A 22,197-nucleotide genomic window follows, 5' to 3' on the forward strand; every position below is an offset into this window, starting at 1 on the left:
CTCGGCGGCCTCCTTGCGCTCGGCCCCGGCCTTGAACTCGGCGAGGTAGCGGTGGTAGTCGCCCTTCATCTTGAGGTAGAAGACCTTGGAGTCGGCGGTGGCGGCGGAGGGGACGAGGCGCGCTTCGAGGAGGCGGAGGATGCCGCCGCAGATGTTGGTGAGCTCGGCCTCGATCCGGGCGCGGTAGGCGTGGATGGCGGCGACGTGGTCCTGGTTGCCGCGGCCCTCCTCCTTCTGCTCGATGGAGGAGACGATGCGCCACGAGGCGCGGCGCGCGCCGATGACGTTCTTGTAGGCGACGGAGAGCAGGTTCCGCTCCTCCACGGTGAGCTCCTCCCCCTCCGCCGACGCCGTCGCCACCTTCTCCATGAACTCCACCATCTCCTCGTAGCGCTCCGCTTGCTCCGCGAGCTTCGCCATGTACACGCTCTGGATCCCTAGTTCGCCGCCGCCGCGCCGCCGGATGGACGCCGCTCGAGAAGGAGAAAAGAAAGTGTCGGGGGAGTGTAGGGAAGGGGAGAGGAGGTAGAAGGGGGGGGGGGGGGGTGGTGTTAAATAATGGGCGTGTGTTTGTGTATTTATTACGTGTAAATGATATATGAAGTACGTTTAGTATCTAAGTACTTCTCTATACAAGTTTAAAGTTGTTTTTACTTGTTCTTTTTTTTTTTTGAAGATTAATGCCCTATTTGTACTTAAAGCCTATATATATTAAATATTAATATTTCTTTTATTTTTAGTAAATAATACAAATATATGGATAATTAATTGTAATTAATTATAAAATATAAACAAAATATATAGAACGTGAACAAAATGACAATATGGTATGTTTCATTTTGCTTAATATATTTACACATGTATATTAAGCTCTTGGTTCGCAAGTCAATTGTACTCGATTTGTATGATTTAAATTATATTACTTTTTGTATTAACAAATGACGATTTTTCAGCTCAAAATTTTAATAAGTCGACATTGAACGGTAGTCATGTTCGGCTGTTTCAGGGTCGGATATGCTCAAGAATATATTATATGCATTTATATTACAAATTTTTACTAATTAGATTTTAGACCCATCCAAATATAATTTTGTAAATTTTAAAATTTTTAAAATTTTTAATTCATTTTATTCAATAGTAGAGCTGATAATTTAATTTGCTGTTCGCAAGCCGGATTACATTCGACTCGTTAATAAACATATCAAACTCTAGCTAGATTTGAATTAATTCGTGTTTGATTCGTTAATAAATAAGTTGAACACAAGGTAAATTTTTCAGTTCGACATTTTATCCGACCCGCTTTACATTGCACATGCAGCAGCTAGTCGTGGCGGGTTTCGGGTCGGATAGATTGACCGGATTCGGGTTCGCACAGCTAAAGCGGACTTGGAGCCCGCATCGTCCCACTCTCGTTCGACTCCTTTTTCGTTGAGAGAGCGCAGCAATGGAGGCTCTGCGGAAGCTGGAGCGGATCCAAACCCTGCTCTCCTTCATCCACTCCCGAGCCCTCGCCTCAAACCACGACGACGCCGATCGATTCCTCGCCCATTTCCTCCTCTTCTTCGTACTCTCTCTCTCTCTCTCCACTGCTTTTCTCATTAATTTTTTTTCTTTTTTTTTTATAAGCTAAATTAGATGTAGTTACTAATTATACTTAGTAATCATAATCTCGAGCTTGATGCATTTTTAGCAGCTTTTTCCCCTCAATTTTTTGCTTTTCTTTTTGATTTTAAGTTTCCAAATTGAATGATATGAAAATGTATTAGGAGGGTAAATTTTTCCTTTTTTTGGGAAAAATGTATTGCGGCCCCTTCAATTAGAGGCCATTGAAAATTAGCCCTCCAACATTTTTGTTTTTTGGTTGAATTTGCGAAATCGTCGCTGCATTTAACAAAATCTCCTCATACGATTGATGGAATTGAGGGGCCTGTTCCAAAATGGCCTGTTGTTTGAGGGGTCTTGTACATTTTTACCATTTATTTTAGGGAGTGCTTGGTTGTACGTAAAATCGGTGAAAAATAGTTTTCCGTAAAACAATAATTTTCATGGAAAAAAAGTTTTACCTTTTTGTACTGTTTGGTTTGTAGGAAAAAAAGTAGTTTTTCATTGATATTTGTTTGGTTGAAAGTAAAAAAAATTCATATTTGTTTGGTTCAGGTGAAAAAAAAAATGAATAAAAAAGTTTTATACAGCTTGAATTTTTATTTTTCCGCCAGTTTGAATTTTAGTTTTCCGCTGAAAATCAGCGAAAAACAAAAATCAGCGGAAAATGAAAACACTCCATTTTTCTCAAATCTGTAGAAATAGTTTCTGAAATTTTTTTTTGCGGCTAAACAAAAGGAAAATAATTTTTCAAACCGAAAGGTAATTTTCGATAAATTTACGGCAAACAAAACACACCCTTAATGAAATTGCTAACCTACCTCGCTTCAATTTGCCTTTCCTTCACTAGCAACTAAATCCAACATCATCAATAAGCAAATTGAGAACCATCTTAGAGAAAATATCACTACTTTAGTACATTAGTATATTTTTATCTGATAAAGAGTTTATTTCTTATATATAGTTACAACCGAGTGGTATGCTTAGCACAGAGAGGAAATACTCACTAATATCCGAGCTTCTTAAAAAGGTGAATTTAAAGCACTCCCATGTCCATTTTCTTGTTTAATTCTCGTTTATAAATGCGTGGTTGTAACTTTTTTGACTATTAATTGAACAGATCACTGTCGAAATACTCGAAGAGGCGCGTTTACTTGTTACCGATGAAGGTACTTTAACGAATGCTTTCAAGTGCTATAAGCATTGGAATGTATCGTGTTTTGAGCTTCTCATAACGTAGATTCTTGTTAGAATGCAGATTATGATGATACCTGCGTTGAGCCTTCATTCCGGGTTTAGTATTGAAGACAAGGCGGATCGTGAGAAATCAAAAGTTGAGGATGCGGCTGTGATTGGATTTGATGCAATGCAAAGAGCGAAACTCCACGCTTGAGGATTTTGTAAGCAATTTGTTGTCTTCTTATCCCTTAACTTCCCGAAATTTTGTTTCGTTTTAATCATCTTATGTCATTTTAACAATTTTGTTTTTGTCATATAACAGTGTAGGTCATATTTTATGTTTCATGGTATGGACGCAAACAAACCGCAATCAATATTTAAGTTTCTCCCTGTTCTTTCTTTTACAGAGAGCTACATATATCAGGTGATTTTTTTTTTTTGGCCTTTTTCTATATCTGGAACAAAATTATAATTTATAATTACTCTTTCACCTTTGTTTGTACAGCTAGATACGTTAAATGAAAATAATTTGCATCCTTCTCCAGAAGATTCTGTTTCTGAAACAAGCAGATCTGATTGTCTAACACATACATCTAATGAAGTAAGTTTAGCCGATTTCATCAATCATATACTATTTTTAAATGCTAATTCTATGTGTCATCATTTTTTATCGATATTATCTAATGCAGATTAAGGACCAAAATGTGATTAATAATCTCCATGAAACTTCTGTCTGTGATCCATTTGCTCCTCTGCTGAGTCTTCTTCACAGTCAAGGAATACTTACTGATAGGTTGGATTTTTGTGCTCTTACCGTTAATTCTTCATATGAACCAGAAACATATTGACACTACAAAATAATGTTTTCCAAATTTTTATTCTTGTTTCTATTTAGGATAAGAACTGAGCTCAAATCAGGTATTGAGTACTGGGCCCTTGAAAAGAAGCTTTGCGGAGCATTAACAAGCAAAACAAAGGTTGTTTATTAACCCTGTGTTCTTTCTGCTATAGTTGGTTCTCTTTAAGATCCGTAAAACGGAATCGATTGCTTTATTTTTATGGTATTCATTAGGATCTGTCCATAATTAGCGCATTCTTTTTCACTGTAAATTCACAGAATAAAATTTTACTTTTTTTTCCTTAAAGAGTTACTGTGTTTTACTCTTCTTCTTTGATTGATCTGTTTGTATATAAAGGTTCATGCTAAAGAATTAACACTTGACTTATTATTCAGATTTCAATTGAGGATGCCATGAGAGCAATCCATCTAAAATCCTTCGATTATCGAGTACTGAATCTTTTGTTGTATCATTTGACACGGCAACAGGTAAATGCTTTTTACTCGGCTTGAATTTGTTGTAGAAGTTTCCAAGGTTTTTCATAATTTCCAATTCTTGAATCCAAAAAATTATGCAACGATCCCGTCAAATTTGGTTCTATAGTATAACTGAAGTTTAATTATTTATTTTTTTTCCATACCGTTGGTTTTACTTTCTTGAATGGTAGAATATGGGAGACATCTCATTTGAAGTAAAAATGTCAAGTATTGTTAGAAAAATTAAATACTGTTGTCCTTCTAGTGTGAAACTGCGAATAATAGATAATGGAAGCATGGATTCGTTTTAATTAAACAGTTAGTAGCGCAATTAGTTGTTTTTTATTCTGATGTTAGATAAGAAACAATTATGTCCACTTAATCTGTTTTTTGAATTTAACTGCATAACTTCTTTCTATTTTTTCTGTAGACAAATGAGTTGCATATGGAGTTCTTATCAGTCTCAGAATTCCTAGTGGAGGTATCTGATGACCTGTAAGTGCCTTTTTCTCTACATGTTATGCTTACAACTAGTTACATGATTTGACGGTTTCTACTGTAGATAATACTGCACGACTGAGAAAATAAAGGCCTCTTTGGATGTCTTACTAATTCTTTTTGCCTTTTCCTTTGATGTAGTTATGTTTTTCCACCATGTTTTTGGTTTTAGAGTGTAGTCAAATAAAATTGTATAAATTATTTTCTAAATTTTAGTTTTCTGTCCGGTTACTTCTACCTCTTTGAGTAATAATTCTTACTTGGAGTTTCCACTGTGTGCTAGGATTTATGATTTAATTTGTTTTTTGCCCTTTATGGTTATTCGTGGGGTATGAAAAAGGTTGAATATCCTGCAGGTATGATTATGAGGTGGGTATCTATTCATAAGATTGTCAATCATGGAGAGCGACATTCTGCAGTATCTATCTAACTTGAATTAGTGATGCAATATGCGTTCGTCTGTCTTCTAGGAAGATGTGATAAATAATAATTTCAACGTACTTCGAATGTTTGTCGCCGTATACGGAGCTTCAATGGCGCCGAAAATGTTGGTGAGTTAGAATTTGGTGATTTAATCAAAGCTGATACTATCAATTTTAATGTACCGTAAATTTTCATAAAGTCCCTTACATTTATGCGAGCTTTCGAGTACTTTCCCACCCATTTTCTGAAACAATCAAGTCAGTTCCTCTACATGGTTGTCCAATTATCATTTCCTACTTGTAGTTTGCTTTATGCTGGATTTTTTTTTTTTGTTTAAACTCCTGAAATCTAAATATTTAAGCATAATTTTCCTTCTAATTTTTGTACCTAATAAAATGCAGTTTTTTAAGCAAATATCTGAAGCTTTCTGGTGCTCTTAAACTTCTCTTATTGCCTGCTAGGCATTAGGCTAACGAAATGTCTTAGACCATCTGCAGTTGCTGAAGCTGAATTGAAGTTCAATGGCCAAAAGCAAGAGCTCTAATTTGAGGCTGCTGCTTTTGGCAGTGTAAAACAGTCGTATGGGCTTAGTAAAAGCGTGTCAATGCTTTTTCGGTCAGCTCTACTCGAGCTACATTTTCTGCATAAAAGCTCCAGCTGGTTCAAGCTGGCCTAGAATAGTCGGAAACATTTTATTGCCTTCTTGAGCACGGGGAAAGCTCAATAATTCCAACTTCATGATAAACAAATGAGTGAAATGTTTCTAGTTGTATTTTTTTCCTGTGAGTTTACATTGTCAACACTATCCAGTAGTACTTTTAATCTGTTTTTGAGCAGCTTACAACCTTTGATAATTGGCTTACTTTTCCAGGCAAAGTGCATTTGCGAGGTGGAAGAGAAGTATGAGAGCTTATCAAAAACATTGGATCCCGACCTTTCTTTGAATTACTGGAGAAGATGTGAAGAAGCCACAAAGGAAGGTATATGTGTTAAGTGTTCCAACTGCGTATTAAAGTTAACAATAACCTCAATAAAAGTTAACCTTCATTATTATCATTGTTCTTTTGATTAGGAGGACTAAATTCAGGGCATGCCTATGGAACATGGACTATTCCTTGTGTGATTGCAGATGAGGATTCGTTTCGAGCTCAAAGCGCAAATAAGAAGAGCCGCGGCGCTTAATGCTTCCTTTGCTTTAGTCCTACAAATTGAGAACATGGTAAGCTTTTTCTCTTCGGGGCAAATCCTAAGCATAAGTCATTTTATTGTATGCTATTTTGCTTAAGACCCTATTTGAATGTCGGAATAAGTTATCTAATGATAATTTATCTGATATGAAAATTTTCTTGCATAATTGGAAGGTCCGAGTTTGATTTTTGTTCTTTGAAAATTCTTGACATCTTTGATTTGGTAGGATAGAATATTTCACCTACGATGTGATTTTTCTCATTCCATCAGATAGAGGTTGTTCGGCCAAATGTAAACCCCAGTGAACTAAGCAATTTTGTTAGTAATTCACAAAGCTTTTCTCATTCTCAGGGCGCAAGCAAACAGTGTTGCAACACCTATGCGGCTCGGTGCAATGTAGTGTGGTGGCAATTGTTTATAGTCACTGTAGCTTCTGCATGAATGCTTGTTCGCATAAAGCAGAGCAAAGAAGCACTGATGTTTTATTTTCCCAATTCAAGGCTCCTTACAAGCAGTTTTGCTGCAGCTGGAAGGAGAAGCAGGTTCAGTTTTGCATTTGATCCTGTATTATCTGGACACAATTTTGGCACCTGATTTGAACTGTGTGTTTGGTACCATTCAATTTGTGACATAAAAGCACTGATACTTTATTTTGGATGACATAAAATATACTATAATTTCGTTTGCCGCATAACGCCAACCAATTTATACCTAATATTTGGGTCATGTTTGGATGTATGAGTATCTTATTCGACATATTTTTTTTAATTTATATAAAAAACATATTATCCTGGCAAGTTGTTGATGCCATATATAAATAACATATTATCCTGGCAAATTGTTGATGCCAAGACTTTTCGAGAAATAAAAATTTAACCCGTAATTTTTAATTATATTAAAAAAAAGATTATATCAAATAAGTTATTGGTAATTTAGATTGTATAAACAGGGCATTAACTGATATCTGGGCCTCAATGTGTAAGGTGTTTAAAATTTTAAAACTTTATAAAAAGTTGAACTTTGATCGCTCTTGCTTTTCCACTAGATAAAAGCTTGTACATAAACAAAAGGGTTAATTTCATACAGTTCTCCGTAAATATAGCGAATGATAAATATATTTTTAAAAACTTTAACTTTTATATATTATCTCTACAAAAATCTTAATGTTTTCAAATATATTCCTCTAGTTTGTTACCGTTAAAATACTGTTTATATTATAAATGAAATGACCTTTTTGCCATTATAATATGTCTCTCAAGAAATTTCAATTGTTAGTTGAAGAGGGATAAAAAAGATAATTCACCTTATTAACTAATTAGGGTTAAGTATTTTATTTATGGTTAATTAATTTTTTCTAACGGATCTTAACGGTAGGGATATATTTGAAAACACCATAATTTTTGTAAGGACAATATATAAAAGTTGAATGTTGTATGAATATTTTTATAATTTATTATATTTGTAGGAACTTGTAAAAAATTAATCCGAAACAAAAAAAATTTATTTATTTCCGAAACTTTTTCAAATAAGTTTCTTTCATTTAACATATTTATAATTCACTATTTACCTTTTAATAAAAAGGGATGGGGATCGAACCTGCAGCCTGACGAATCGCATGTTCAAATGTTCAATCAACTGTATTAAACAACATGCGATTTTTCAAATCGCCGCTTCCCACTCCGTGGCGGCTGGCTGGCTGGCTGGCAGGCTGGCTGCCCTAACCCGGGCCCAGACGAGCCGGCCGTGCTGGCGAAGAAATAAATAAATAAATCTAACAGAGCTGTCGGCCCCACCCACCCCACCTGCCACCGGCTGACGTCCTTCATTACGTACGCCCCTCTCGAAAAAGAGAAATTCTACACTGTCACATTTGCATCACGTCATCAATAACAAATCAATCATATTTTTTTTTTCAAACAAAAATACAATAAAAATATTTTTTTACAACCATGATGGAATATATATTCTTAAAGGATTAATTCGATTGGTTTGTTACGCCACGTCACTAATATACGCGTTGCATTCTAGAATTTTTTCTCGAAAAATTTTAGAATATACCGGATATATTGGTGATGTGGCATTACAAATCAATCAAATAACTCTTTTTCAAAATATATGTCCCATCGTAATTGTAAAAAAATATTTTTATTGTACTTTTATTTTAAAAAAAGGTATATGATTGGCTTGTTATTGATGACGTGGTGCAAGCGTGACGGTGTAGAACTTCTCCTCGCTCTCAACTTTTTTTTTTTTCACAATTTTAAAATTTTGGGTGCATCTGTTCACTCACCCATATCACTTCGTCTCTCCCCTCTCTCTCTCTCTCTCTCGTTCGCCGCGGCACACTTTCTCACTCATCTCTCTCTCTCTCTCTCTCTCTCTCTCTCTCAAAGTGGCAAGAAGAAGCAGATAATCAGATGAGGGGTTGGAGGGGGATTCTGGGGTTCGACTACGGCGTCGTGCAGGCGCCGCTCGGCCCCGACATCTCCGGCCCCGACCTCGTCGCCGCCGTCGCCAACGCCGGCGCCGTCGCCCTCCTCCGCGCCCCCGACTGGGTATGCATGATTACTCTCTCTCTCTCTCTCTCTCTCTCTCTCTCTCTCCTTCTCACAGCAATCAACTTATTTGGTTCACATGGCACTTTGATGTTCAAACTTTAATTCGCGGTAATTTAATTTAGTTGACTAAATACTAATGTGTTGTGATTGATGCTACCGTGCTAATAATTAAGATATTATATCACTTTTATATCATTAATGCGTCAAGATTTAGTCGACTAAATTGGTTCATGGGACTTAATTAGATATATATATTCATAAAGTTTGAGTAAAAAGTTATTGCAAATTGAAGTTCGAGGACTGACAGTGCAATTTACCTTTTTATTATTTTTCCCTGATTTTTATCTAACTAGTACAGTCTGTCCCAGTGTTAATTTCTGTCATTGCAGGCGGTCAGAAAGTACGGTTAAATAAATTCTGTTCTGTATGTTTTCGTAAAGAAAACAAAGAATGCGACAAGCATATCTCCGTATACTTTTGTCCCAACTTGTTTAGCCCGATAACGAATACCAAATGTGTCCTAAGTGTTAGTTGGATGGTATTCTCATTTCTGTAGCGTAGGTTCATTGTTTGAATCCTACGTGTCGCTTCTCGGCATATTTAGAACGAAAAAAGGGGATATTTTGTTCGTCCTTCGCTACACATCGAATAGGTTGCGAATAATCAGTAGAATAACCATTTGTCTCACAAACCTTGTGATTTTGGACAAAAATGAGCAATGTTATGAAACTGTACAAAATTAGGCAATATCGGGCACTGCAATATGGAAGTGAAATTCCGGTAGGCAAATTGCAGTAAGTGAAAGCGAGAGGAAGGGACCATCATATAATTCTCTATTTTGTTACTGATTCTGTCGTCATTTGGTATTCGCCAGGAATCGCCGGACTACTTGAGAGAGCTAATTCGGAGGACACGGACCTTGACGAGCAAACCATTTGGGGTTGCAGTGGTGTTAGCATTCCCGCATGACGAAAATGTGAAGGTTATTCTGGAGGAAAAGGTTGCTTTACTGCAAGTCTACTGGGGTGAATATCCTAGAGAACTTGTAGATGAAGCGCATCACGCTGGGGTCAAGGTCTTACACCAAGTGAGTTCATTAATCAATTATGTAACTTATTTGTTTAGTAATTTTGTTTGGATTTAGCAACAACTTAACGATCAGAAGCAACTATTTTTATTTAGTTTTTTAAGGCTTCTTTTGCAGGTTGGCTCCTTTGAAGAGGCCGAAAAAGCAAAGATAGCCGGTGTTGATGGAATTATTGTTCAAGGTCATGAAGCTGGGGGGCATGTCATTGGTCAGGTAGAGTTTTATATCCTGCATTGCCATTGGCACGGGCCGTATCATGCCAATATCTTGTCGGCACGGTGGGTACAGCCCGTGCCGATGGACGCTTAAATCTTTGCCGGTATTCGGTTTGCACGAATGGTTATTCGGACAAACTGATGCAAATTTCATTGTGTTCCGTGGTTGAATCAGTCCTACAGCAGCTAATAGGTTGCTCTGGTTCTGATGACGCTTCTTTGGAGAAATAAGGAAGCGAGAATATCCTACCTTCCTCTCTTTACCATTGCTCTAAATCTTGATTCTCTACTCATCATAGTGCAGGAGGGACTTATATCACTATTGCCGAGAGTGGTAGATTTAGTTTCAGATTGCGACATTCCAGTTATTGCTGCTGGTGGAATTGTTGATGGTCGTGGGTATGTCGCTGCATTGGCCCTTGGGGCCCATGGCGTCTGCCTCGGAACTAGGTATGCCGCATCTCTTTCTATATTCACTTAACTTATATGTTCTCAAGCAGATAATTTTGAGGGCCTGTTTGGCCCCAGATATGGCTTCTTCCAAGAAGTAGCTTTATTCTACTAGTAGCTTTATTCTACTGAAAAAGCTATCTGACAAGCTTCCCCTGCAGCGGTAGCAGAGGCAGAAGCTACAAATTGGATTTCCTGCTTTGGGGCTTATTTGCTCACTTTAGTGTCACAGCAAATCCCTAGATTTTGCTTTTCAAAGTAAAGAAGCTAGGCCGAACAAGGACTACTTTTCTGTAGAATCACTTTCTGATTATCTGAGCAATGCGAGCCATCTCTCATTTTCAGGTTCCTTGCTACTGTGGAAAGCTTCGCTCACCCTTTATACAAGCAAAAGCTAGTTGAAATGGATAAGACTGAGTACACGAATATATTTGGCCGTTCTAGATGGCCTGCTGCACCACATCGTGCCCTGCAAACACCGTTCTTTACTAAATGGAGGCATCTACCTGAACACGAGAGTGAGGAGAATCAGCCTGTAATAGGCCACTCATCAATACATGGTGTGGTATGTTCCAGCCTTTTCCTAGGAGCCAAGTGTAGCTATTTGAATTGAAGAAGGGACTTGAATAGAAGTTGATTTTATAATACGAAGTTGCGTGACATCTGCCTCTTTTCATCCTTCTCACAGCCCTTGACTTGTTCTTTAGATTTTCCTTTTCATCCTTCTCACAGCTCTGGACTTGTTCTTTAGATTTTCGGTTGCGATATATTGTGCTGAACTCTCTTCTCTTCTCTTATTCCTAGATTGTAAATAGTACATCACCATCAAAAAGGTGGTTTTTTTTGCATCAGTAAGTGTTACAAACGATGAGCACCTAAAATAACAGGGTATAACATAATTGAAAAAACACTATTATTATTATTGCCTTCTCCTCTTCGTTTATGTGAAGCTCTATAATGTATCAGATTTGCTAAATAAGCATTGCTACTTGAAAAGGTATGAAGCCTTTGTTGATCACTCTTTGTTAAAATGCCTACGAATTTGAGATTTATATTAGAAGTTTGTTCCGTTTTATGGATATTATTCAGAATAGATGAACATATATTTATTTCAATTTACCTTAACAATTGCGTTACATGTATTCACTTGAGAATTTTGGATTCTGCCATTCAGTTGCTACTTTTTAGATATAGATGACCTTGATAAAGCGGTTCAAGTGTGACACCTATTCTTGGTTGTTTGTTGTGCCACCGCTTGAAAAGAGAAGGACAAATTGATGGATGCATATCAGCTTGTGCGCCCTGTGGTTGCTTTAATAGATTCCTCTCAACTTGCTAAAAATTATGTTGGACCATGCATTCTGATCCTCATCACAATTCCATATCAAAATCCACTTTGTGTAGAAATTCAATCGCGATGCTATATCCAAGAGTAGTGATATCAAAATCAGTAGTAAAAATTGTTGCATTGTTTGCCTCCTTGAATTTCAACTACGCAAAAATCAGAATTAATTTGAAAAAAGAAGGGAAAAAAGACTGAACTTTGTACATTTTTCAGAAAAAGGAGATTCGCCGCTTTGCTGGTACTGTTCCAAATGCGACAACAACAGGTGACATTGATAGCATGGTTATGTATGCTGGTCAAGGCGTCGGGCTTATTAAGGATATCCTACCTGCTGGTGAAGTTGTTGAGAGGCTTGTTGAGGAAGCGCGACAAATCATCCAGAAGCGCTTTTTAGACTCTGAACAAGCCTGATACTGCTTCTGGTAACTGTTATCCTAATTTGCTGCATTTATCATAATGTTTCCTGTTTGTCAATTTAGAAAACAACAAATCAAGCAATATAGGACAAAAAAATCAGGAACTGTACACTCGAGCATTTGGATTGTACCTATTAAAATGCTATCATTTAATTAGTCTCCTGTATTTAAAACAAATGAATGGATCCGCTATATTTGTCTATGAAGCATTCGATCCGACTTAAAACTCGGAAGGGAGAAACCAAATTACCCTTTTCGCCCAACAGAGAATTGCATAATGAACTTATCGCACATGCCGAACTTGATTGCACTTGTTCCACCTTTTTCACTATTGATAATATGATTTTACAGACATTTCTGATCATGTTATTTAATGCAGGTGGTGGGTGAACAATGCAAGTAATGCTTCTGCATCCCTGGACCACCTATTCCATAGCTGTGGCCCTTCTAGTGCAAAAAACCTATGATTCCGAGCCAATCATTAATCTCAAAAATCGCATTAAAGCTTGCCATTGCCGCATCCTCTGAGGTGTTCTTCTCTGCCCTGTAACTTTTGTTTGGTCATTGGATTGCTATGAACTAAGCATGACCTGCAATCTCAATAGCTTTTGTAAAAAGAAGAAAGAATAAAGAAGGAAAATGATTGGAGTGCTATTCTCAAAGGGACATGAATAAGTTTCTTCCAAAGTTAACAAAAAGGTTTCAGTTTGTTTGCGTCATGTTTAGATCACGGGTTGAGCTAGAATGCTATTGAACGCACGTGCTATTAACTTTTTGGCTCTTAAATTTATAATAATATTATTGTTAAATAGTAAATCCTATGCATCTAAGGGTCGAAAAAAGTTAATAGTACGATACCATAAATAGCATTTTAGCCACCTCGTAAATGAGTATATTAGATTACAATTATGTAACCGCTATATAGATATTTTGTAAGTGGGATCATCTTATAGTTAAGTTTTGAGTGAAAAGAATATATTTCTAAGTAATAAATATTGCTTAAAGCCACTGAAATTTAAGAGAGACTAATCAATCATTCGTTACTTTTTTAAGATTTGTACATTATACCTAATCAATCATTCTTATATAAGTACCGTAACAAATGAATAATCAAACAAAAAAAGTACTGCAGCAAATTACTCATAATGTTGCATTTGCATATTATTTATGTACTAATGCTTGTAATACGCGGAATTTTAATAAATTTATACATGTATTATATATAATATAATAAAAATTTATTAATATATCAATACTCAATAAAGCCGGATTCTATAGAGCAGGTTTGTGTGCTTTGGGAAGCACGGTGACCTTCGCAGTATTTAGTCGTTTTTTATGCTGGAATTTTCGAAATTGACGATCAACTTTATTAGATTTGATTTATAATATAAAAATTACGTAAAAAATAATTTTTTAAAATTTTTCAATAGTATTTATCTAATAATCAAAGAGTCTAAAGTCAACAACTTTAATGATGGTGGTAGGCCTCTGTAAGTTTAATAATATAGAAATATTCAAATCGTGCAAATTTTAATAAAAAATTCTTTATGCTATAAAAAATAAAATTAATATTTTTGATCTAAAATTTTACTGTCATATTATTATTTTTATGAAATTTTTATTTTGAGCCATTTAAGTCAAGTCTAATATCCAAAAATTATAAAATTTATTTTTAAATTATTTTAATATTTTGAGTCAAGTCTAATAAAATCCAATGTAGATTTAGAAGTTCTAGTATTGCGAACTATTTAACAGCATAGAGATTATATACATATACACAGCGAGATAGATATATAAATATAAGGGTTAATTTCATATCACTGCAAATATAGTGAATAGCAAATATATTCGTACAAAGTTCAACTTTCATATGTTGTCCCTACAAAAGTCCTGATGTTTTCAAATATATTCCTGCCGCTAGAATCCGTTAGAAAAAGTTAGTTAATCATAGGTTAAATATTTAACCTTAGTTAGTTTTTGATATATTTACCTCTTTATATTACACTAGTATGATTTTCGGAGGAATATATTTGTGATGGCAAAATTGAAAATATAAACGAGTGAGAAACATATTTAAAAATATTGTGAAAATAATAATATAAAAATTAAACTTTGTAGAAATATATTTATCATTTATTATATTTACATAAACACGTATTAAATTAACCCCTAAATATAAACTAAAACATAAAACGATTTTCCTTTGCCTCACTACATCAACGTCCCGATCCGACGAAACAAACGGACCTTCCGGTTTTGGTCATCGCACCAACCCCCTTCCCTGTCCTCCCCCAAAATCCAGGCTGTCCTCCCCCCCCTTCCTTAACTGTCCGATCTCCGGCCAACGGCTCTGATCTCTTGCACGTTACATCAGAAGAAGGGGTTAATTGAACCGTCACTCCCCAACCTTTTATCAGATTTGAGAGGTCTCCCATTTCCTTCATTTTCTAATTTCTTCGTGTTAAGTCTAATCTCTCAGCTCTCAGCTCTCAGCTCTCAGCGTCATTCTCTGTGCCTACTGTAAGACCCCAAATAGTCTTATGTATAAAATATAATATAATTAAATTTTTTAATTCAACTTTAGTATTTTACGCGATAATTAGATTTAAAAAATTACCGTTTGGTTCGGGGTTAAGAAAAAATTAGTTATTTCAGGGATAGGATTAAATTTAGGGTTAAGGTAGGGTTAGAGTATTTTTGTGTTTGGTTGGGGGTTGGAGTTAGTTCAGGATAGTGAAAAATAGTATTTGGTTGGAGTAGGTGGGATAAGAAGGATAGTGGATTATTATGAATAGAAAATAGTATTTGGTTGGGATTTGGTGGGATTAGGTGGGGTTAGTTAATACGGGATAATCCATTTGAGGTGTGGTTAATCCCACCCATTTTTAGAAGTGTTTGGAAATAAAATGGGGGTTAAGGGGTTATTCTATCCCTTAACCCCCAACCAAACGAAGGAGAGTTAAGCGTGTTAGGATTAGAGTAGTTTTACGATGGATGATATATTGAAAAATGAGACGTCACAGACTCACAGTTACAATAAGAAAAAAATGTGAGATCTAGATAGTTCTATATATAAGATATATAATAGGACTAAATTTCTTAACTTAACTATAATATTTTGATCGGTGGTAGAATTAGAATAGTCCTATAATAGATGATTCTATGAAAAATGAGGATGATTAGATCCAAAATATTAAAAGAGTTAAGCATATTAAGACTATAGTAGTCCTAGGATGAATAAACATGTCCTCAAAATTTTTGGAGGGTTATCGAACCATAACTATGATCAATACAAGCAAATAAGAGTTTTGAATAGCTTGGATTTAACTAGATAAAAAATAAAAATAAAGAACCAAAGAGCTAACAAAAACAATTTGGAACGAAAATAGGAAAAAAAAAAAAAATTAGGAACGAACCATATACGTTGCATTACTCGTCATAAGGGAAAAGTAAAAATATTTGACTAAAACTTAATAATTTTAATCTTTTTAGTAAATAAAAATTAGAGTAATTAATAATTAGTAACTAATAAATATCATAAAATTTGATAAATTTTTTTTTTAACCTGAGTAAATGTAAAACTCAAAATGGAAAAAAAGTTGAGGAGTCTCTTTTACAATACGTAATAGGTGAGGGGGTTTCCGCACATTTTCCCCTCCCTGGCCCTTTTCCCCTCCGTCCATCTCCTCCACTATCGCCGCACCTCTCTCTCTCTCTCTCTCTCTCTCTCTCTTATTGATCCAACATGATGGTGTTGTAGAGAGAGAAAAAAAAACCCTAGAAAAAAAGAAATTAAAAAAATAGTCTAAAAAAAAAGAAAAAGCGCCTTCGCAATCGCTCGCTCGGCCATGGCGATGTACGAAGAGAGCTCGCGACGACGCTAACATGCGCAGGGCTCCCCCTTCCGCCCCCCGACGCCCCCATCGATCTAGGGTTTCGGTTCGACCCCCTTGCGTGTCCTCTCTAAGGGCGAGATCATGGCGGCGAGGGCTTGGAGCGCGGCCTCGCTCCTCCTCCTCCTCCTCGGCGCCGCCGCGGCGGCGGCGGCGGCGGCGGCGGAGCCAGTGTGCCCTAGGGCGTCGGCCGCGGACGCGATCTTGGGGCGATGGGGGTCGTGCTCGGCCCCGGATTCGACGGCGATCGACGGCGACTCGATTGGGGTGGTGGAGGTGAGTAGATTCTGATTCGAGGTTAATTAGATGCTCTTTGATGGGGACATTTCATGGCGCTCTATGTATTTCTTTGGAGATTCTGTAGCTTTCTCTTGTAATTGCTCTATGTAGATAGGTGGTTGAATTGTAGATGTCAAATAATTCTTTTTACGAATCTCCTGGAATTCATAATTCTTTTAGTTTAAGGTAATTTTATTGGTAAATTTAAGTTTTAGGGTTTTTTTTTTTTTTTTCTTTAGCTTGTAGAAAGATCTTTCCTATGAACTTTTGTCTGATGAGAAAATCTATGGAAATTGTAAAGAGGGAAAAAAAAAAATTAGGGGAAAGTTGTATTGCTGGTATGGTTTAGGCATGCATACATAAATGAGCTTTTGGATGGTTAGTTGATGAACAACAAGATATATGCACTTCATGCAGGGTAACTAATGTTGTCATGCAAAATGATGAGCAAAATCGGCACGGAGATTTTAAATGGAATCTCTGCTTTGAAATATACGTTCTTCTTCGTTTATAGATTTGATAGACGAGAGTGCGTTGTGTCTGTTTCTGTTGTATGCTAAGGTGAATCTTTATCTTTTGAGCCTTCCAAATTTCCCATCTTTAGCTCTAGAAAATGAGCTCGGATGTGGATTGATTAGATTCACCAATCATCAGTAGGCAGATACCGACGTGCTAACACTTGTCGCCTTGTGTAATTGTGTTATATTAGGTTATATTTATCCTTGTGAAAAAGTATTCTCTACGCCATCCGGTTCTGAACCTATATCGCTTGCCCACTAGGATTACGTGCTCTTTTTATTCTTATTTTTTATGTGCTTGTTGCATTTGCTTTGGTGTTTTCCTGCCCCTTTGGCCTGTTTTGGTTAGCCTAGAGCTGCTGCAAAAAAGCTGTATTAGTAGAGCTGTGTAGTAAAATGTTCAACAGCGTCTTGCTGTAGTTAGGAGTTTTAGGCTTAGATGCTCATTTTGCTAACATGACTGTTTTAGTAACCATGTGTATTCCTTAAACTTGAGAATATCTCTAGTTCTTAATTTGCTTTTTGCATAATCTATGTAAATTAAGTTGGTCCCAAACTGTTGACTTGACTTTTCCCCTTAATCTTGAATTTGTGGTAAAATGTGGCTTTTTTTTTCTTGCAATAATTTGATGCATTTATTTTTTTTTTTTCTGTGTTTCTTTTTTTAGGGAGATGAGGCTACTTTGCAAAAAGCTTTGAACATAGTGCATTGGAACAGGGAGGAATATGTTGCCATACTCTTTTATGCTACATGGTGTCCTTTCTCTAAGATTTGCAAACCAAACTTCCACAGATTGTCTTCCATATTTCCAGCTATACGGCATTTTTCGTTTGAAGAATCTGTTATCCGGCGAAGGTGTGTGCTTGATGAACATAAACTTATGGTCCAATAATTATTAAGTACCTAATAACTAGAAATGGTATGTTGCAGCATACTCTCAAGATATGGAGTTCATGGTTTTCCAACCCTCTTTCTTTTAAACTCTACAATGCGAGTGCGGTATCATGGACCACGAAACACTGATTCCCTAGCTGCTTTCTACACTGATGTTACAGGTGAGTAGAATTTTCCTGTGGATTATCTCTTGCTTTAAAATAAGAGTACCATACAATCTTGAAAATCACTATAATACATTTTAATTATCCTCATAAAAATTAAAATGCAGCCTCAATTTTGAAAGGCTAAGTTTGAGGAAAGCCCATGTAAATATTCTAATTTTTACTCGGCTACTTATAGTAGTAAAATATATATATTCTCTTCAGCAATATCTATCACATATCTCATAGACCAACTTGCAAGCTGGATTTCTGAGGATAACATATATATATATGTTAGCCGTTTTAACACTATGTTTATCTCCTTCTAGTGTTGTTCTCATATCTTACACTGGTACATTTAAAATTCTTGAAGGGATTAATCCTGCTTCGCCAGATGGAATATTACTAAACAAGACGGTAGATTTGTCAAATATGACCGAATTCAATGAAGACACTGAGCAGGAAACTTGCCCTTTCTCATGGGCAAGATCACCGGAAAAATTGCTACAACAAGACACTTACCTGGCATTGGCCAGTGCCTTTGTGCTCTTGAGACTTCTTTACATTCTCGTCCCAAAACTTAATGCATGTGCTAACCGAGCTTGGAGGAGGCGCGTCCGATTTGCGAGCTTGATCAGCTTTTGGGATTGTTTCCGGGCTTATATCGAACAAGCCAAGCAAGGGTTCAACAAAGTGCTTCCATGCAAAAGAAGTAATTTGCAGGAAGGAGCAATGAATGCTAGGGTTTGGGCTTCTAAATCGTTGGCTTCGGTGGCCATTGGGGAGCCGAGTTCCAGTAACTTACATTCTACAAGCTAAAGAAGGTAGGGTGAAAACCCTAGTAAGGCTTTGTGATTTGTATAGATGATGCATCTCCTTAAAGAGAGAGATAATCATGTATTTTTGCCTTTTGGTTGATGGTATTGGGATTATTCTTTGAGCAGTCTCTTTTTAGGAGCCAGATGATTTTATAGTCAATTGTTGTTAGCCTTTCCTGTGGAATTACTTTCATCTGCAGTTTTATTCATCGAGTATGACTTTTCATTTGAAAATGTTAACATTAGAGAGCTGGCTCAGTGAAGCTTGAGTCTCTTTGTTCGCATACTAATCGTGTCGAGTCAATTGTAATACATAAACTCAACGTTGATGATCGATGAACACCACTGCTGTGAAAGTGTGAAGAGTTTATGAAAGATGGGTCAGCATCTGATCCAGCTGATGTTTGAAGATGATAATGGTGTTGTTTAGAACCCAACATGCGCATTTGTTCTTTTGTGAACAAGCTAATATGAGAAGAAACTATTATCAGGCACAAATAGGCAAAAAAAAAAAAAAGTTTATGAAACATGAAGCTGTGAAGTCCCATTTCCTGAAATGGTTATATCCCTACATATGATCCCTCTTTGATTTAGTGAAAGAAACCCTAGATGGATAAACAAGACCAAATCTGATACTCAACACCAGATTGTGTGTTAATGATCTCTTGCGCTAATCAGACAACAAATGTAATTTCAACAATATCATGATGAGTCGATGATCAATTGCATCATATGAAGGATGAAAGAACAAATAGTATTGCATCTGAGTAGCATAATAGCATTCCTGTTCTCATAAATTACTCGTGTTACAAAGCTGCAAAGAACACATACATCTTGCATTTCTTAACAACTCATTTAGCTTCCTCCCATACAATAATCTCATAGACTTACTAGATGACTAGCGAACCAGCGATGGCACCACAAAAACTTACCTACATATTCTGAACATAAATTTCGGAGATATGTACAACAGTAAGATGATTCAGTTGACATCATCAAGACGTTAAAGTGTCGTCAGAAATGAGCGCCATTCAAAATCAAATGTTGCCTTAACAACACTTTTTCATGGCTTAATTCAGTTGTATTTTCATCACCCGCTAAGTTAAACTGTCGCAAAAGAAGACATTAGAGTAGCTATACACATTAAACATCTGGTCTCAGATGATAATCCCTTGCTTCAAGGAACATTTACGTCAAGTGGATTGGATTCAGAATATCAGGCAGCCTAGCAAGGTCAGAAAAGGAAAAACAAGAAATTTAGTCAGAGGATAATAGATAAAGTTGAATTGTAAGTAGAACAGGTGGTAAATAAGGGAAACACTTGCTGTCGAATTTCCAACTAATGTCAATCTGCTTCTGCTGTGGTCTCTTTATTCACCACCTGTTACAACGACAATTTTTCAGAAGAGAGATGATGGTTGTAGTAGTAAGCAAGCAAATAAAGGGTAGATCAACAATATAATGGCAAATTCATAGTTTTCATCACCATCCAAAGTCAACAAGTACAGAGAAAGAATCCAGGATGATTTCTCACCATTTCGCTACTCAATTGTCAAAAAGGTTGGTGTTAATGCAAAGCTATTTTCGACTAATAAGAGTCACCTATACAACCTACTTGGCAGGTCTTGTGATAAAACTCATGGACCTATTTGGATAAGTAATCAGTATAATCTTTACAGGCATATCTCTTTTCATTTTGTGATTAGAATACGAGTGTAATTGTAAGCTATCGTACAATTACATTATCTTCCTAATTCCAACTTCTCGGTATATGGGTTTCTACCAATGAGGTGATTTATCATATTTTGAGAAAAATAATTTAAGAGGCTACACATATTATGTTGAAAACTGAATGTTGGAATGGGTCAACTACTTTAACAAGCAATTAAGTTAGGTAAGATCATAAGCTTTAGTAAACTTACTTCTACATCGATGATCAATTCACCATTTGCCATGAGAAACTTTCTACAGCATAAAAGAGGATATTGGCCTAATAGTAACAACAGCGGCAAATAAAGCAGCTAAATGCCGCAAGTAGAGTACGTACCTGCGAGATATAGTCTTTTAATTTCCCACTGATGGACTCATCCAATGCTCTCTCAGCAAGATCATACATCAAGGTATTGCCTTCTGGGCCGACAACTTTCTCCTTCTGCAAGTACCTGCGCAAACCAAATTATTACAGCAAAATTGTAAGCTAAAGAAAGCGCGAGCTTTTGCATATACACCCTCAGAAAATTCAAGCTGAAAAAACTTAAGAAAAAGAACAACATATGTGCGTAATAAAAACTTGAATGGCAATTGGAAAGCACGGATTTCGCACGAATATTATGCAAGTATCACGACATGATATCAATGTGAATTGGATTTACGTGAATCTTACCTTTGCTGCACAAGCATCTCCAGTGTCTGCTTACTGTTGCCAAAAACCGGATGATTCTCGTCACTCTCGTTTAAGCCCAGCCGTCTCAACTGATGCCATAAGTTTTCTACAATGTTGTCAACACTATCACTGTGCAGTTCGAAACTCAGTAAATATGCAGAGACTGATCTTCGACATACCTTCAGAAATTTTACCGCCTGCGAGATGGACAATGCTGACGACAACAAAAGCGAAACCGGTCATATGGGAGTTCTCTTTATCCTCCACGTATTTGCTATAGATATCGGAAGGCAGCTGACTCGTTACAATATATGATTTTGCCTCTACCATACCTGAAATTAGTTACCAAAAAAATAAAAAAAACAAACAAACAAACGGTGGTAAGTAATAACGACCTTTTCTATTCGTTGTACTATTCCAATGCAATCTAAGTTCTGTTTGGCCTGACTGACGCTTCTGCAAAAGTGCTATTTTTAACATAAGCAAAATCTAATCTACAGCTTCCGGTAATCTGCACCAAACGGATCACGAACCCATTTCGTGACACTTCAATCAATCTAGACTAAATTTTAAATCATTATATTGCAAATTGTAGATCATCAAGCGGAGGTGTTTGATTATGTAAAATCATATATATATCACTACATTGTATCACCTACATTGCTGCGAAGAGCGAGTCGACCGCGATGGCAGACGAAGCCGCTGGAGCTCTCTCATCTCGTAGCCGAAAACGCTCGAGAGCTTTTCCTTCGCCTCGCTTATCACGAGCCCAGGAAGGGCGCGCTGGCGGTAATTCTTCGTCACAATTTGCGCCAATTCTTCCCGCTTTATCGGGCAGCCGGCAGTCTGGTACGTCTTGAACAGCACGTAGCGAATTACTTCCGCAACCAGCTTATCTTTCTCCTGAAAAAAAAAAAAAATTGCACAGTATAAGTTTTGTATATATTCATGAAAAATAAAGCAAAAAAAGTTCAAAAGTTTCAAATTTCACC

The 22,197-nt window shown here is 36.6% G+C and overlaps 5 protein-coding genes across 7 annotated transcripts; 3 read left to right on the top strand and 2 right to left on the bottom strand.

Moving 5' to 3' along the window:
- Nucleotides 1-6: 6 nt before the first annotated feature.
- LOC109704765 (14-3-3-like protein) lies at nucleotides 7-431 on the bottom strand (the record flags this gene model as incomplete). Its single annotated transcript, XM_020225543.1, has 1 exon — nucleotides 7-431. A coding segment is annotated over exon 1 (414 nt), but the record flags the coding sequence as incomplete, so codon positions are not given.
- A 996-nt stretch (nucleotides 432-1,427) lies between these two features.
- LOC109704764 lies at nucleotides 1,428-6,920 on the top strand. 2 transcript variants are annotated; one of them, XM_020225542.1, is made up of 12 exons: nucleotides 1,428-1,564; nucleotides 3,104-3,205; nucleotides 3,287-3,382; nucleotides 3,471-3,574; nucleotides 3,677-3,758; nucleotides 4,016-4,108; nucleotides 4,527-4,591; nucleotides 4,951-4,963; nucleotides 5,065-5,145; nucleotides 5,889-5,997; nucleotides 6,090-6,236; nucleotides 6,557-6,920. In XM_020225542.1, the coding sequence occupies exons 1-11, from the start codon at nucleotides 1,445-1,447 to the stop codon at nucleotides 6,197-6,199; spliced, it is 975 nt and encodes a 324-aa protein (XP_020081131.1). In that variant the 5' UTR covers nucleotides 1,428-1,444; the 3' UTR covers nucleotides 6,200-6,236; nucleotides 6,557-6,920. The 2 variants fall into 2 exon arrangements, with proteins under 2 accessions (XP_020081131.1, XP_020081130.1); XM_020225541.1 differs by lacking the exon at nucleotides 1,428-1,564 and adding an exon at nucleotides 2,947-3,002.
- Nucleotides 6,921-8,550: 1,630 nt separating this feature from the next.
- On the top strand, nucleotides 8,551-12,974 carry LOC109704763 (nitronate monooxygenase-like). Of its 2 annotated transcripts, none has more exons than XM_020225539.1 (7): nucleotides 8,551-8,760; nucleotides 9,638-9,850; nucleotides 9,968-10,063; nucleotides 10,370-10,515; nucleotides 10,861-11,080; nucleotides 12,074-12,282; nucleotides 12,656-12,974. In XM_020225539.1, exons 1-6 carry the CDS (start codon nucleotides 8,623-8,625, stop codon nucleotides 12,269-12,271), a joined length of 1,011 nt encoding a protein of 336 aa, XP_020081128.1. In that variant the 5' UTR covers nucleotides 8,551-8,622; the 3' UTR covers nucleotides 12,272-12,282; nucleotides 12,656-12,974. The 2 variants fall into 2 exon arrangements, with proteins under 2 accessions (XP_020081128.1, XP_020081127.1); XM_020225538.1 differs by having other exon boundaries at nucleotides 8,552-8,760; nucleotides 12,074-12,284; nucleotides 12,662-12,974.
- Nucleotides 12,975-16,034: 3,060 nt separating this feature from the next.
- On the top strand, nucleotides 16,035-19,067 carry LOC109704761 (5'-adenylylsulfate reductase-like 3). Its single transcript, XM_020225536.1, has 4 exons — nucleotides 16,035-16,445; nucleotides 17,635-17,822; nucleotides 17,898-18,022; nucleotides 18,378-19,067. Exons 1-4 carry the CDS (start codon nucleotides 16,254-16,256, stop codon nucleotides 18,821-18,823), a joined length of 951 nt encoding a protein of 316 aa, XP_020081125.1. The 5' UTR covers nucleotides 16,035-16,253; the 3' UTR covers nucleotides 18,824-19,067.
- A 478-nt stretch (nucleotides 19,068-19,545) lies between these two features.
- On the bottom strand, nucleotides 19,546-22,114 carry LOC109704762 (non-structural maintenance of chromosomes element 3 homolog; the record flags this gene model as incomplete). The annotated part of the gene is made up of 6 exons (XM_020225537.1): nucleotides 19,546-20,047; nucleotides 20,144-20,203; nucleotides 20,870-20,984; nucleotides 21,206-21,311; nucleotides 21,385-21,537; nucleotides 21,865-22,114. Coding segments are annotated over 5 exons (660 nt in total), but the record flags the coding sequence as incomplete, so codon positions are not given.
- Between the last annotated feature and the right edge of the window lie 83 nt (nucleotides 22,115-22,197).

Source organism: Ananas comosus, unplaced genomic scaffold (genome assembly GCF_001540865.1).
Source record: "Ananas comosus cultivar F153 unplaced genomic scaffold, ASM154086v1, whole genome shotgun sequence".
Classification (NCBI taxonomy): domain Eukaryota; kingdom Viridiplantae; phylum Streptophyta; class Magnoliopsida; order Poales; family Bromeliaceae; genus Ananas; species Ananas comosus.

Coding starts and splice junctions, on each gene's coding strand:
- LOC109704761 (XM_020225536.1), top strand. CDS start 16,254: ATGGCGGCGAGGGCTTGGAGCGCGGCCTCGCTCCTCCTCCTCCTCCTC. Junction 16,446..17,634: donor ACTCGATTGGGGTGGTGGAG/GTGAGTAGATTC, acceptor TTCTTTTTTTAG/GGAGATGAGGCTACTTTGCA. Junction 18,023..18,377: donor TTTCTACACTGATGTTACAG/GTGAGTAGAATT, acceptor AAATTCTTGAAG/GGATTAATCCTGCTTCGCCA.
- LOC109704764 (XM_020225542.1), top strand. CDS start 1,445: ATGGAGGCTCTGCGGAAGCTGGAGCGGATCCAAACCCTGCTCTCCTTC. Junction 1,565..3,103: donor CCCATTTCCTCCTCTTCTTC/GTACTCTCTCTC, acceptor GTCATATAACAG/TGTAGGTCATATTTTATGTT. Junction 4,109..4,526: donor ATCATTTGACACGGCAACAG/GTAAATGCTTTT, acceptor TTTTTTCTGTAG/ACAAATGAGTTGCATATGGA.
- LOC109704763 (XM_020225539.1), top strand. CDS start 8,623: ATGAGGGGTTGGAGGGGGATTCTGGGGTTCGACTACGGCGTCGTGCAG. Junction 9,851..9,967: donor GGGTCAAGGTCTTACACCAA/GTGAGTTCATTA, acceptor CTTCTTTTGCAG/GTTGGCTCCTTTGAAGAGGC. Junction 10,516..10,860: donor GGCGTCTGCCTCGGAACTAG/GTATGCCGCATC, acceptor TCTCATTTTCAG/GTTCCTTGCTACTGTGGAAA.